Below are 12,939 nucleotides of genomic sequence, written 5' to 3'. Positions count from 1 at the left end.
GGTCTCAGTTACTTTAATTTCTGCTACACCTTCACGTGAAAGCAGTTATCTTGCAGATAGGGCTCTGCTGTGTGGGTTGTCATGGCAGTATCTTTGATTCTCAGATTAGTCATCAGCAGCAATATTTGCCTCACAGAGGGAGTATCATGTGCTGGAATATTGGGAGTGCTTGAGACCCCTGTTTTAGAGGCACTATGTAATCATCGTATTATATCCAAGGATTAAATTGAAGGATTGCCCAAACTGATAGTTGAGTTGATTGACTGTCTCACTGATATCTCTTCTGTACCTTCCACATCCAGCCGCTGTCTGCCTGGACCAAGGATGGATGAAAAGGACACGCCTATTGGGTGCCAGCATGGGTACACTCGGTGCCTGATAAAATCATCTGTGACAGGGGAGACAGACATTAATAATACAGGCTGAGTTCATCATTTTAATTGAGGCTTATGATGTCTCCCATGTCCAGACTAGAGTCCTAACAGGCAGGATTCAGCTGATGCAATTGCAAATGAGCTAGGACCACTGAGCTGACAGCCTTCATCAGCAGTGTCCCATAATCCTTGGGAATTTGTTTGAAAGACCGTGTTGCCAGCAGGGCTGTACCTTTGAAGCATCATGCAGTACAAATACTGGAGCTCTGCCATTTATTCAGTCCCTGGTCAGCTTGGTCTCCTCTCCAAGCACCAATAGGGCTTCTAGCTAGAGAGGGTAGATCAGCAGTGTTTCCTCCCATCCTTTTTCAAGTTGGTATATTTCATCCCATCATAGATGATAATGTCTGGATTTTCCGAAACTATTATCCAGAATTTCAGCGTGTAGGGCCATGGAAGAGGAGCTGTGTACAGAGCAGGGTCTTGATGGAGCAGGCATTTAGAGAGATCATGGGAGCAGCCTCTCAACAAAGGAAGGCTTTTTTATATAATGTTCTGTGTTGATTTTGCATAACCATCATTTGGCAGATCCAGTCCTGCTTTCCTCCCAGCAGTGGCTTTGCAAATGCTCTGCCAATCCATCGTGTTCTCTCATATCACATTTGCACAGCACTTTGCTGGTATTTCCTCATTCTCTTCCTCCCTGCCTTGACAAGTGATATAATGTAAGTCTCCCAGTTACGAATACTAATTATCTGCTGGCTCATTCTTGGTTTTCAGATAGCAATCAAGGCTGGCTGAACAACTGCCTAGGAAAACCCAAAAGCGTAAAAAATAAGTGGAGTTATGAGATACACGGGTAACTAACTTCAGCAGTGACCTTTATAGAGTCTGAGAAGTAACGCTAAGAGATCTGTTTGAGGAGTTCACAGCTTGTGGTATAATCTGTTGTCAGAGCCACTGGATTGGTTTTTTTTTTTATTCGGTTGTCCTAAAACTTTCTTTCTTTTTTTAAGAAATATTTTCATTAAATGCAAAATAAAAATAAATTAAAATTCTAGAACACTTACAGTTATTAATCACAGGAGTTAAGCTATTTTTCCATGTGTATAAGAGAATGTCTTTCAAGCCTAAGCAAAAAACTGCCCTCCTATGTAAGATCGTGGTAGTTAAATGTTTATTATACCTTACTGATGTTGCAGTAGAGTTCAGAGTAGAAGTGCTTAGGTGTCAGCCCAATGTGAGGCTCACCTCTTACCTTAGGCTTGCAGGACAGCTTAGTAATAGGATTTTATCTGGTTTTGAAGCAGGTGTTTTCCTTTAGAATTATCTGGATTTTTCTTTCAAATTGGGTATTTCCCCTGGAACTTTACAAATTCAGATTAAAATCAGTTTATCTTGCTCACCCATTTTCCACATTCTTAAAAAAATCACTCACAGTTGAAGCCTAATGGACAGAGAGAGAAAAAGATTTTTAGAGCAGGAATGAGAATGGAAGGGTAGGGAGATATAAACCCACAGTTGGCAATCCTGCTCTCTCACGTTTTATAAGACAGTAAAATCTGCATATGGCAGATGCTCCTTTTATAAAGGGAGAGAAACCCCTCGTAATGTAAGTCAGGGTTTCTGGGACTCTGCTGGGTGTGGTTTTGGAAGTTTTTCTGGAAAGGATGTTTTAGTTTTGAAAACAAGAAAGTCGCTTGGCAGGTTTTTAGAATGGGGAATTAAATATAAAAATCAGAATGCTATATTAAATAGTGTCATGTAATAAATTCAGTATTGTTTTCAGGTGCTGGCTCTTGAACTAGCAAAGGGATGCAAACGTGTTTCTTTTTAGCATGCTGCCAGGCCCTACTCTGCAGGATGAAAAAGTATTAGAGGTTGTTCTGACCTCAGAAGACCAATTTTTTACTATTTTCTGGCGTCACTTACTGTGTGTGATTTGATTTCCAGAGATGGTGTGTTTCAGACCAGTGCAGGGTCAGATGTCCAGTTCTGCTCCATGGTAGTGGGAAGACCCACTGAGACTGAGCTCTGGGAAAAGACAGCACCGCTTAGAAACCCCAAAAGAGGCTTCAGAGCTGATCCTGCAGGGCTGTGTACACCAGGGATGGAAGCACATTATGGCCTTTGGGTCTTCTAATTAATACTGCCAGAGAATGTCCCCACTGCATGTCAGATAAAGGACAAAGCAAGGCAGAACGTTGTGGAACATATTAAAACCTACCCTCACCTTTTAATCTGTTTTGAGTTTGCAATCACAATAATGGATAAGAAAGAATTATTTGGATGGGGCAGTGTAAAGCTGAGCAGGCTCTGGATAAATCTTGTAACAGATAAGTTAATTTCTTAACTGATGATATGGAAAGGCATTTCAGTATTTGGATGCATGGGATGAGAGAACAGTGCTAATGATGGTGAGAAAGTGATCTGGAAGGGCAAAGTCAACCTTGGTCTTCTGAAGGGTAACCAATACACCCAGTGTTGATAGGGAAGAGGAAATTCTGCTTTGTCCATGTAATTCTTAAGCTGATGATGAGTCGCGTAAACTTCACTGATGGGTGAGCTGTGAGTAAAGATTATGTACTGAGCTCAGTAAAAATAAGAAAGAATACGAATAAGAATAATAAAGGGAGGCAAAAATTGAAGTAGCTGATTTGGGTTGTGGTTGACCCTGCAGAGAAGACTGTCGTGCTAGGGAAAGTCAGGAAGAGGTGGAAATCTACTGACCATGGTGTGGAGCAAGACACCAAGAAGGGGCGTTCAAGTTCAAAAGTAGGCACCTGAGGTTTGGTGAGTATCAGCACTGAATATCACAGAATCAGAATGAACTAGATTGGAAAAGACCTTTAAGATCAAATCCAACCGTTACCCCAGCACTGCCAGGCCCACCACTAAACCATGTCTCTGATGGCAAAATGATCTTCCCTCAAAATCTCTCCTTAGGACTGACTCTCCTGATCTCCACTCGCAACCACCTCTCATCTGCTCCCCATAATGGCTCATGCTGTATAGGTGCCGCCCCTACCTCCCATGGCCACCCTTTACACCACCCCACGGCGGCCCCTGCTCTCCCCTCATGACTGCCCCTCACGGTGACCCCTCACCTCTCATAATCTGCCCTTATGGCCGCCCCTCTTCTCCCCTCATGGCTCCCCTCATGATCTCTCATGGCCATCCTTCTTTCCCCTCATGGTCTCCCCTTATGGTTGCTCTTCCTCTCCCCTCATGATCACTCGTGGCTGCCCCTTCTTTCCCCTCATGATCCTTCCTCATAGCCAGCCCTTTTTTCCCCTTATCTGCCCTCATGGCCGCCCCTCCTTAGAATCAGAATCACAGTTAGGGTTGGAAAGGACCTTAAGATCATCCAGTTCCAACCCCTCTGCCATGGGCAGGGACACCTCACACTGAACCATGTCACCCAAGGCTCTGTCTAACACGGCCTTGAACACCGCCAAGGATAGAGCATTCACAACTTCCCTGGGCAACCCATTCCAGTGCCTCACCACCCTCTCAGTAAAGAATTTCTTCCTTATATCCAATCTAAACTTCCCCTGTTTAAGTTTTAACCCGTTACCCCTTGTCCTGTCACTACAGTCCCTGATGAATAGTCCATCCCCAGCATCCTTGTAGGCCCCCTTCAGATACTGGAAGGCTGCTATGAGGTCTCCACGCAGCCTTCTCTTCTCCAGGCTGAACAACCCCAACTTTCTCAGCCTGTCTTCATACGAGAGGTGCTCCAGTCCCCTGATCATCCTCGTGGCCCTCCTCTGGACTTGTTCCAACAGTTCCATGTCCTTTTTATGTTGAGGACACCAGAACTGCACACAATACTCCAAGTGAGGTCTCACGAGAGCAGAGGGGCAGGATCACCTCCTTCGACCTGCTGGTCACGCTCCTCTTGATGCAGCCCAGGATACGGTTGGCTTTCTGGGCTGCGAGTGCACATTGAAGCCGGCTCGTGTTCATTTTCTCATCAACCAACACCCCCAAGTCCTTCTCTGCAGGGCTGCTCTGAATCTCTTCTCTGCCCAACCTGTAGCTGTGCCTCGTATTGCTCCGACCCAGGTGTAGGACCTTGCACTTGGCATGGTTAAACTTCATAAGGTTGGCATCTGCCCACCTCACAAGCGTGTCAAGGTCCCTCTGGATGGCATCCCTTCCCTCCAGTGTATCATGTACCATGTCACTGACAAGGATGTTGAACAAGACCGGTCCCAACGCCGATCCCTGAGGGACACCACTCGTTACCAGTCTCCAGCCGGACATCGAGCCATTGACCACAACTCTTTGCGTGTGGCCATCCAGCCAGTTCTTTATCCACCGAGTGGTCCACCTATCAAATTGATGTCTCTCCAATTTAGAGACAAGGATGTCGTGTGCAACAGTGTCAAAGGCTTTCCACAAGTCCAGGTAGATGATGTCAACTGCTCTACCCCTGTCCATCAGTTCCATAGCCCCATCATAGAAGGCCACCAAATTGATCAGCAGGATTTCCCCTTAGTGAAGCCATGCTGGCTGTCACCAACCACCTCCTTGTTTTTCATGTGCCTTAGCATGCCTTCCAGGAGAATCTGCTCCAAGATTTTGCCAGGCACAGAGGTGAGACTGACTGGTCTGTAATTGCCCAGGTCATCCATTTTCCCCTTCTTGAAATGAGGGTTATATTTCCCTTCTTCCAGTCGTAGGGAACTTCACCTGACTGCCATGATTTTTCAAATATGATGGCCAGTGGCTTAGCAACTTCATTTGCCAGCTCCTTCAGGACCCACGGATGGATTTCATCAGGTCCCATGGACTTGTGTACGTTCTGGTTCTTAGAGATGGTCTCGAACCAGATCCTCTCCTACAGTGGGCCCAAGGTCTTCATTCTTACAGTCCCTGTGTCCACCTTCCAAGACTTGGGTGCTGTGGTCAGAGCCTTTGCCAGTGAAGACCAAGGCAAAGAAGTTATGAAGAAACTCAGCCTTCTCCAAATCCAGGGTAGCCAGTTCTCCTGATAGCTTCCGGAGAGGGCCCACGTTGTCCCTAGTCTGTCTTTTATTTGCAATGTACCCATAGAATCCCTTCCTGTTATCCTTAACATCCCTAGCCAAGTTTAATTTTAACAGGGCCTTAGCTTTCCTCACCTGGTCCCTAGCTTCCCGGACAACATCCCTGTATTCTTCCCAGGCCGCCTGTCCTTGCTTCCACATTTTATAAGCCCATTTTTTCACTCTAAGTTTCCTCAGCAGCTCCTTATCCATCCAAGGAGGTCTCCTGGCCCTCCTGCTGCACTTCCTTCTAGTTGGGATGCAACACTCCTGATCTTGTAGCAGGTGATCCTTGAATAACAACCAACAGTCTTGGGCCCCCCTGCCCATGTGTTCCCATGGAACCTTACTAAGCAGGTTCCTGAAGAGGCCAAAGTCTGCTCTCTTGAAGTCCAGGGCAGTGAGCTTGCTGCACGCTCTTCTCACTGTCCCGAGGATCTCGAATTCGACCATCTCGTGGTCGCTGCAACCAAGGCTGCCCTGGAGCGTCACATTTCTAACCAGCCCTTCCCTGTTGGTGAGCACGAGGTCAAGCATGGCACCTCTCCTTGTCGGCTCCTCTGTTACTTGCAGAAGGAAGTTGTCTTCCACACAATCGAGGAACCTCCTGGATTGCTTGTGCCAGGCCATAGCATTGCTCTGACAGATGTCAGGGTGGTTGAAGTCCCCCATGAGAACAAGGGCCTGCGAGCGTGAGGCCATTCCTATCTGTCTGTAGAGCACTTCATCCACAGAGTCCTCTTGATCAGGTGGTCTGTAATGGACCCCCACAGTAATGTCCCCCATAGCTGTTCTCCCTTTAACCCTGACCCATGACCATGATCCCCCTCGTGGCTGCCCCTCCTCTCCCCTCACATTTTCCTCTTATGGCTGCTCCTTCTTTCCCTTCATGGTCTCTCCTCATGGCCACCCCTCCTCTCCTCATGATCTCCCCTTGTAGCTGCCCCTCTTTTCCCCTCCTGATCTCCCCTCATGGCTGTCCCTTCCTCTCCCCTCACAATCTACCCTCATGGCTGCCCCTTTTTTCCCCTCATGATCTCCCCTCATGGCCACCACTCCTCTTCTCTTATGATCTGCCCTCATCGCCGCCCTTCCTCTCCCCTCACCCCAGTACCCAGGGAAACCATGAGAAGTGCTTCAGCAAGTGGTATGTTAAAGTGAATTTGATGAATTAAAATCAGCAAAGCAAGAGGCACAGGATGGTATCGGTCTTTATTTGGCAAGAATGTTAATGTGTCAGAATTTGTTCTTGTTCTGCCTAAGGTAACAAGTTGAAATGTCAGCATTTCAAGGAAACCTCTCACTCCTTTACAATCAGAAATACTAAAAAAAAAAAAAAAAACAACCACAAAAAATAACCTATTATAAAACTGAAAATATTCTGAAAAAATACTGTTTATTGCTCAAACTTTTGAACTATCATTTTTGTTTCATTTTGCCTTGGGAGGAATTTTGAGAAATATTTTCAATGAGTGGTTTTTGTGGGGAATGTTCCTCTGACTATTCCCTGAAAAAGTTCTGTTAGTCCTGCGGGCATTAAAACTGTTTTGCTTGGGGGTATTAGAATGTGCTTATTCTGGGAAGAGAACACTGCCAAAGACCTGGGATTAAAACCACAAGGCTGAGGAAGAAAGCCAAGAGGATGTGGGTAGTGCAGGTGGGCAACAGAGAAGAAGGTGTGAAAAATCTCTTTGTGGTGAGAGGAACAGAGAACATGGAGATTACAGCTGCTGATGGTCCTGTCATCCTTTGCTCTGTAGAAGTCAGCTGGAGGGAGAAGGGGCTCATGGAGCACATTGCGGCTTCAGGAATGGGTGCAGATGGCAGCTTGCGCTGCTGGGGGCAGGCAGCCAGTGCAGCATGGGGAGAACTTTGCACCAGGGATGCTCAGCAGCACAGGGCTGGAGGCAAATATAGGCCTAGCTCGGCACAGCCATGCATGTGAATTACTGGTGAATTCAAGAGTAACTTTCCAGACTTACTCTACCTTACTCTTGCTTCATGAGCAGCAAATGCCCAGGAGGCTGCAGACCTTCTTTCGGTAGCCAAAACTGAAATGTGGTCTGGGTGCTGCTTTGGGTTGTCACTTGTTCGAGGTAAGCGTGAGCAAGGATCCAGCTGCTACTTAAATCAGCGGTGCAGGGGATGTTCTCCAGCTTGGTCAGGCCACTTTGTGTTTTGCTGTTTATAAGCAGAGCTCTGTGTGGATGTCAAGCACTCACATTTCTCTCCTCTACAGAGCTCCTTCTCTCTTCAGCTCTGTACTGATCTGATTGGGCAGTGCACGTGCCTGAGGTTACTGCCTGCTCTGGTACCTGCGCAGTAACTCTGGAGAACCAAGTGACTTAAGCCTGAAGCATTTTTTACTACCTTTCACTGCAAATTTCCTTTCTTCATGATCTCTGGTTACTGATTTTTTGTGTCAGCCTGTCCATTCTAAATAGAGGCTTGAAGCCTTTTACGCTGGCTAAGGAAGGAATAATTTTCTCTGTAAAGAATCCTGTGGTTTCCTACTGCAGGAACTCTATCAGAATAAAATCTGAAACAGCTAATGGTGGCTGCAGGATTTGTAACAACCATGTGAGCTGGGATTGAAAAAAACATTGGGATTTTTCTTCTTTAGCTTTAAATTTTTTCATGGTTTAGTGGATTCTTCTCTCCATTTCTTATTTGGGTTTTCAGTCTGTAACATTAGCGTGAAGAGTATTCATTTCCTTTTAGACTTATTCTAAACTGGAAAATCCCTAAGTACGGTTGCAGTGTTCCTGTGTAGCAGTGGTATTTCTGCCTGGCAGGACTCCCTCCACCCGAAGTAAAATCTTGCAGTCCCTATGCATTTCACACAGCACCCTGTGGAGGGGAGGAGAGGGCAAAGCAGAAGACATTTCAAATCGAGAGATGGAACTCCTGCATGGTCGCTGCAAAAGCCTCACCTTGCGGCTAAAATCGTGCCCAGACAGCAGGATGCTGAGAAGGCTGGAGAAGGGCTGTGACCTACCACTGCTCCTTTGCCCCACACGGTCCGGGAGTAGACACGGTTCTGCTGCTCTGGATGCTTCGGGATGGAGAAGTCCCTTTCCCATAGGTCTGCAAGTCTTGGCAGTTAGATGTTTCTTACGTTTCTTTCTTCTTTTCCTGCAGTGATAAAGGGAAGCTTCCAGCGGCTGCATGTGGTGCCTTCAAAGAAGAGGAATTCTGCCTTGTTCAAACACATTGATATGGATGTCTGTGAAATAGTTTGGTCATTTTCTGTAACTTTTCTTTCTGTTACTGTCTTCCAGGTGCACACGTTCAGAGGCCCACACTGGTGTGAATACTGTGCCAACTTCATGTGGGGCCTTATTGCTCAGGGAGTAAAATGTGCAGGTAACAGTCATTCAGTCTTATTTTCCCAAGACAGTCCTAATGTTGTAACTATTTAATATGCTGCCTGTTCCACTGTAATACTGCGTGTCAAGGGTCCAAAAATCAAAGAAGGAAGCCTATCCAGTCTGTTGCTGGTGGTTTCAGGTGCCTGTTTTGGTAACATCACTGCAGTGATGCAGAGCACCTCTCAAGTGCTCATGAAGGGGAAATGATAATCATCATTAAGGGATTTGTTTTTCACCCCCATTTAGAATGGAGGAGAAATAGGCAGATGCATTGTGAGCTTTATTTCTTTTATACCACTTGTATGTATTGGCAGGTCTGAAAAACTCACTGAGGATCTCAGAGTGCAAGGTGGGCATCAGCAAATTTCAAGTTGCTGTTGTGAAACAGGCTCTCAGGTCGATTTTATGTATAAGCCAGCATACCCCCAGTGTGCTATAGACCCTAAGTCACGTCTCCTACTTGCAAACTGATAAGAAAGTAAGAAATGGGATGATGACTAAGGGATGCGTACTGAAACGTTACATAAATATTCAGGTGCTGGTAGAAATGTATTACACGCATGGGTGTCACTGCAGGCATTTCTGGGATAAAGCCTCTCTGAAGTAAAACAATTTGTCAGTTTTATTGATATGATTCTTCTGAAAAGAAAGGACAGTCAGCTTTTTTCAAAGGCAAAAAAAAAAAGATCAAAGTGATCAAAATAGTTTGCTGTATTTAAAAAGTATTTTATGACATTCTAGCAAGCAACTGCATCTATACAAATGGTGCAAAGAAATGTTGATGTATGAAGACCTGCATGTGTTGCCCTGGAAACTGAATTTTCAAGCTAATTTAAGAAAATCTGCTCTGACTAAAGCTTTCTGAAGTCTTGTGTCAAGCAAACAAGAAGGCTGTTTATCATAGAACTGCAAAATAATGTAAAACTTAAAATAATTTATAGCCAAATAGGATTGAAATATTTTAAAATCCTTCTCCTGTAATTATTTGAATGTCATTTTCTGTTGTTATCAATAGATTCTGTATTAGAGAGTGCAGCTCCATTGTAAGAAATTATTATACTAAAATGGCATTTTCAAGTATTTTCTCCCTGCTAAGTATTTAGGGTTGCAGCCATATCCTTCACTTACGAACGAAGATTGCTAGTACTTTTTAGTGCTGTTGATTTTGTACAGGGTGGGCAGTGCTAGAAGAGAAAGAGGAAGCCTTATTTTGTTCTCGATTTGCTCTCTGATTAAAGTAGTTATTTTTTGATGGCGCATGAGCCAGTAAGTGTGCCATCTTCCTTCCTTGCCTGAAGTACATTCTTCAGTTCTGGCATTTAGGAGAAATATCAAGTATTTCTCAGATTTATGTTAAGTAACTTTAATCCAGAAAATCAATAACAATTAAGAGTATGAAGGCTTGCAATGCTGCATGGCACTGTGGAATGAAAAAATAATGCTGCTTTTATATTAAACCCAAAGTGCTTATGATTTTGTGCTGCCTTTTTTTTTTCGCTAACTGAAGTAGAACTGATTTTTCTAGTTTGCTTATGCAGAGTTTTCTAAATTCTGAATTCCCAAAAGCTTCCAAAGTCTGGTTTTCTTTCCTTCTTATGAGGACGGAAATAAGTACTGCATGTCTCCTTTTTCCTCCTTGCAGTGCAGAGGAACATATGTGTATTAGATGACTTCATAGGTTCAGAAACTATAGGGCTTTCTATCTTGTGTAAGGGTTCATATCTCTGTTGGTAGCTTCCAGTATTTTCTGTGATCTTATTTGTGTCTTTAAATGCTGTGTTGTACAACTGCACTGCTTGTTGAAGCATTGGGTGTCAGGGCAGGGGGAGGTTGAGGTTTTTCGGGCAATGCTGGAGGTCATTGGGCACACCCAGGTGAGCTGCTGATGTGCAGCGTTGTCAGATGGGGCGTGAGGGGGAGCAGGCGAGAGGCCATGCAGCAGCGAGGCTGCTGGGCAGTGCTTCCTCAGCCTGACAGGTCTGGTTCTGCAGTTTGTGCTGCTTGCCTGGCTTGGGATTGAGGAGCAGAACGGGCTTTCCCAAGGGTAGGGGTTGCAGCTGACCCACCTTGCTTGTCCTCCCCTCACCACAAGGCTAGCTTGTAGCCACCGGCCATCAGTGATAGCTGGTAGAGAACTAGGAGCTTTGCAGGTGATTTTATTCTCATAAATTTCATGGAAATCAGCAGCTGGGTAGAGGAGAGGAATTCCAGGCAGAGCCCCACGGAGTAGGAGATGGCAGGTCCACAGTCTGCCTTGTCTGTGCCTCACCTTCAGCGGTGTCTACCTGTTCCCATCAGCTGAGGCTGTACAAACCATCAGAACCAGAAACTGTACAGATCTGGGCACTGCGGAGGAAAGTTGAAGGTGCATGGGTACATAGCGAGGACCTGAATAACCACTGTTAACATCCTAGTGTAGAAGAGCTCAGGCTTGAGTGCTGTGAGTCTGGCTAAGTTTACACAGGTCTTAAAGTGTTAGGGTTTTTTTTTAAAGTAATCATTTTGCTTCTGAGCAATTTTAATATGGAAACAATGAGACACAGTAAACAAGGAGCCACATGAGGCCTTTGCTTCTCAGAGTGGGTTTGTACTTCAGAAAAATTACAGCTTTTAGCAGGAGGCAGCATACTTGTATTCAAATGGGGTTCAATGCCACTCCAGGGAAATCCACAAAATCTGTTTGGTGGTCTGTATAATCATTTTGTTGAAAATAACTATGAGCCAAACTGCAGCGATCATATGTAATTTTATACTTTTTAAAGCATTTGCTTTTTATAGCCAACAGTTGCACATCTCAAGAGGACTCTATTTGCTGTACAGAAGTGATAAGTTTAACAAATACAAATAGATTACTGCATGGGCTACTCGTCAACCATTTTAAATCCTTTTCTCTGCAGAAGCGTAAAAACACGCAAGAAGATAAGTGTGGGACAGTCCAAGACTGGACAACAGAGATAAATGTCACCAATTTCAGAAAAGAGGAGGAGCTGGAGGAAAAAGTCAATAGATTAGTTTGTTACACAAACTAAGCCAGTCCTTTGAAAAATAGTAAATCAGAGCTAAACATTCATGACTGTACACATGCTATAGCAACAGGCAAGGATGCCTTAGCAACTGAACTGCCTTGACTCATGCTTTGTTGGAGTCCAGCATGACTCAATGTGTCCCTCTCTGCATTCAGTATCTTGTATCTTGTCAGGTACAGTCAGTATGATTAACCCCTGGAAGATGGATTCTTGCTAGCTTATCCTTGTTTGGGTTTTGTGGCAGACAAAGAAGGAGGAGTATATATTTTTGTTTCATAAAGATGAGAGGAGGTGGTTATGGGTTGAAGTAAGATGTTGGCTGTCATCTTGACTACAAAGGTTTCAAGGTTGATGCAGGCCACCGAACACAGGAAGACTTTATTGACTTCCAAATTAAGGCTTAGAGTGATGTCCAGGATTTGGATTCTATAGGAAATTAATTCATGGACTTAATCTGTAGTTTGACTTCTGCTGGAGGTATATCCAACAGAACAGGAATAATTTCTTTTTCCTTAGATGTTATTCTCTCAAATTTGATCTTTATTTCATCAACTTATTTAAAGACAGATTTGCTTCCTTAGAGTGAATCCTTTTAAAAGGCATCTGCCCTACTGCCTTGGAGAGTCATGCTTCCAATTTTTGCATCCTAGCCAAAGGCCCTTAAAATTTTTGTGAAATGAAGACTCATATCTATGCAAGGAATCTGCCTTTTCTGACAGCAAGCTCCATCTCCAGCAGGCTTTCCTGCAGGCTTTCACCGTAAGTAGAAATGACTAAAGAAGTGTTTGAAATTATAATGCCACCAGCTTGTGTAAGCACTGAAGCTCAGCAGAAGTGAATGAAGACATAAAAGTTTACCCCACCTCAAAATCCAGTGCGTGAACTTTAAAAAACTGTATTCTTAATTACATTGCCCCTGTGTAAGGCCCTCCCATGCTCACAGGCTCATCCCATTGCCCAGGATGTGTTCAGGAGATAAACTATAACAAACCCAAATAAAATTTGCAGCTCTGCACCAGGGAATTCATTTTATGAATGATGCAAACACATAACACCCAGTAGCATTAGTGGTGAATTGTGTGTGTTGTCAGAGACTAAAGCATGGTATTAATGATGCTGTTGTTATACTGCACAA

At 44.5% G+C, this 12,939-nt stretch overlaps 1 protein-coding gene across 1 annotated transcript in view; it reads left to right on the top strand.

The window, feature by feature from the left end:
- Positions 1-12,939, top strand: part of CHN1 (chimerin 1) — a gene marked incomplete at its 3' end in the record, with an annotated part of 106,026 nt that overhangs the window by 79,727 nt on the left and 13,360 nt on the right. Inside the window, exon 8 of the mRNA XM_080620443.1 lies at positions 8,689-8,773. Coding sequence (XP_080476569.1) covers positions 8,689-8,773 — 85 coding nt within the window. The remainder of the gene's footprint in view (positions 1-8,688; positions 8,774-12,939) is intronic.

The sequence above is a fragment of the Psittacula echo genome (assembly GCF_963264785.1).
Source record: "Psittacula echo genome assembly, chromosome: 6".
Classification (NCBI taxonomy): domain Eukaryota; kingdom Metazoa; phylum Chordata; class Aves; order Psittaciformes; family Psittacidae; genus Psittacula; species Psittacula echo.
The sequence above is the reverse complement of the archived record's forward strand: the minus strand, read 5'-3'. Positions and strand labels throughout refer to the sequence as shown.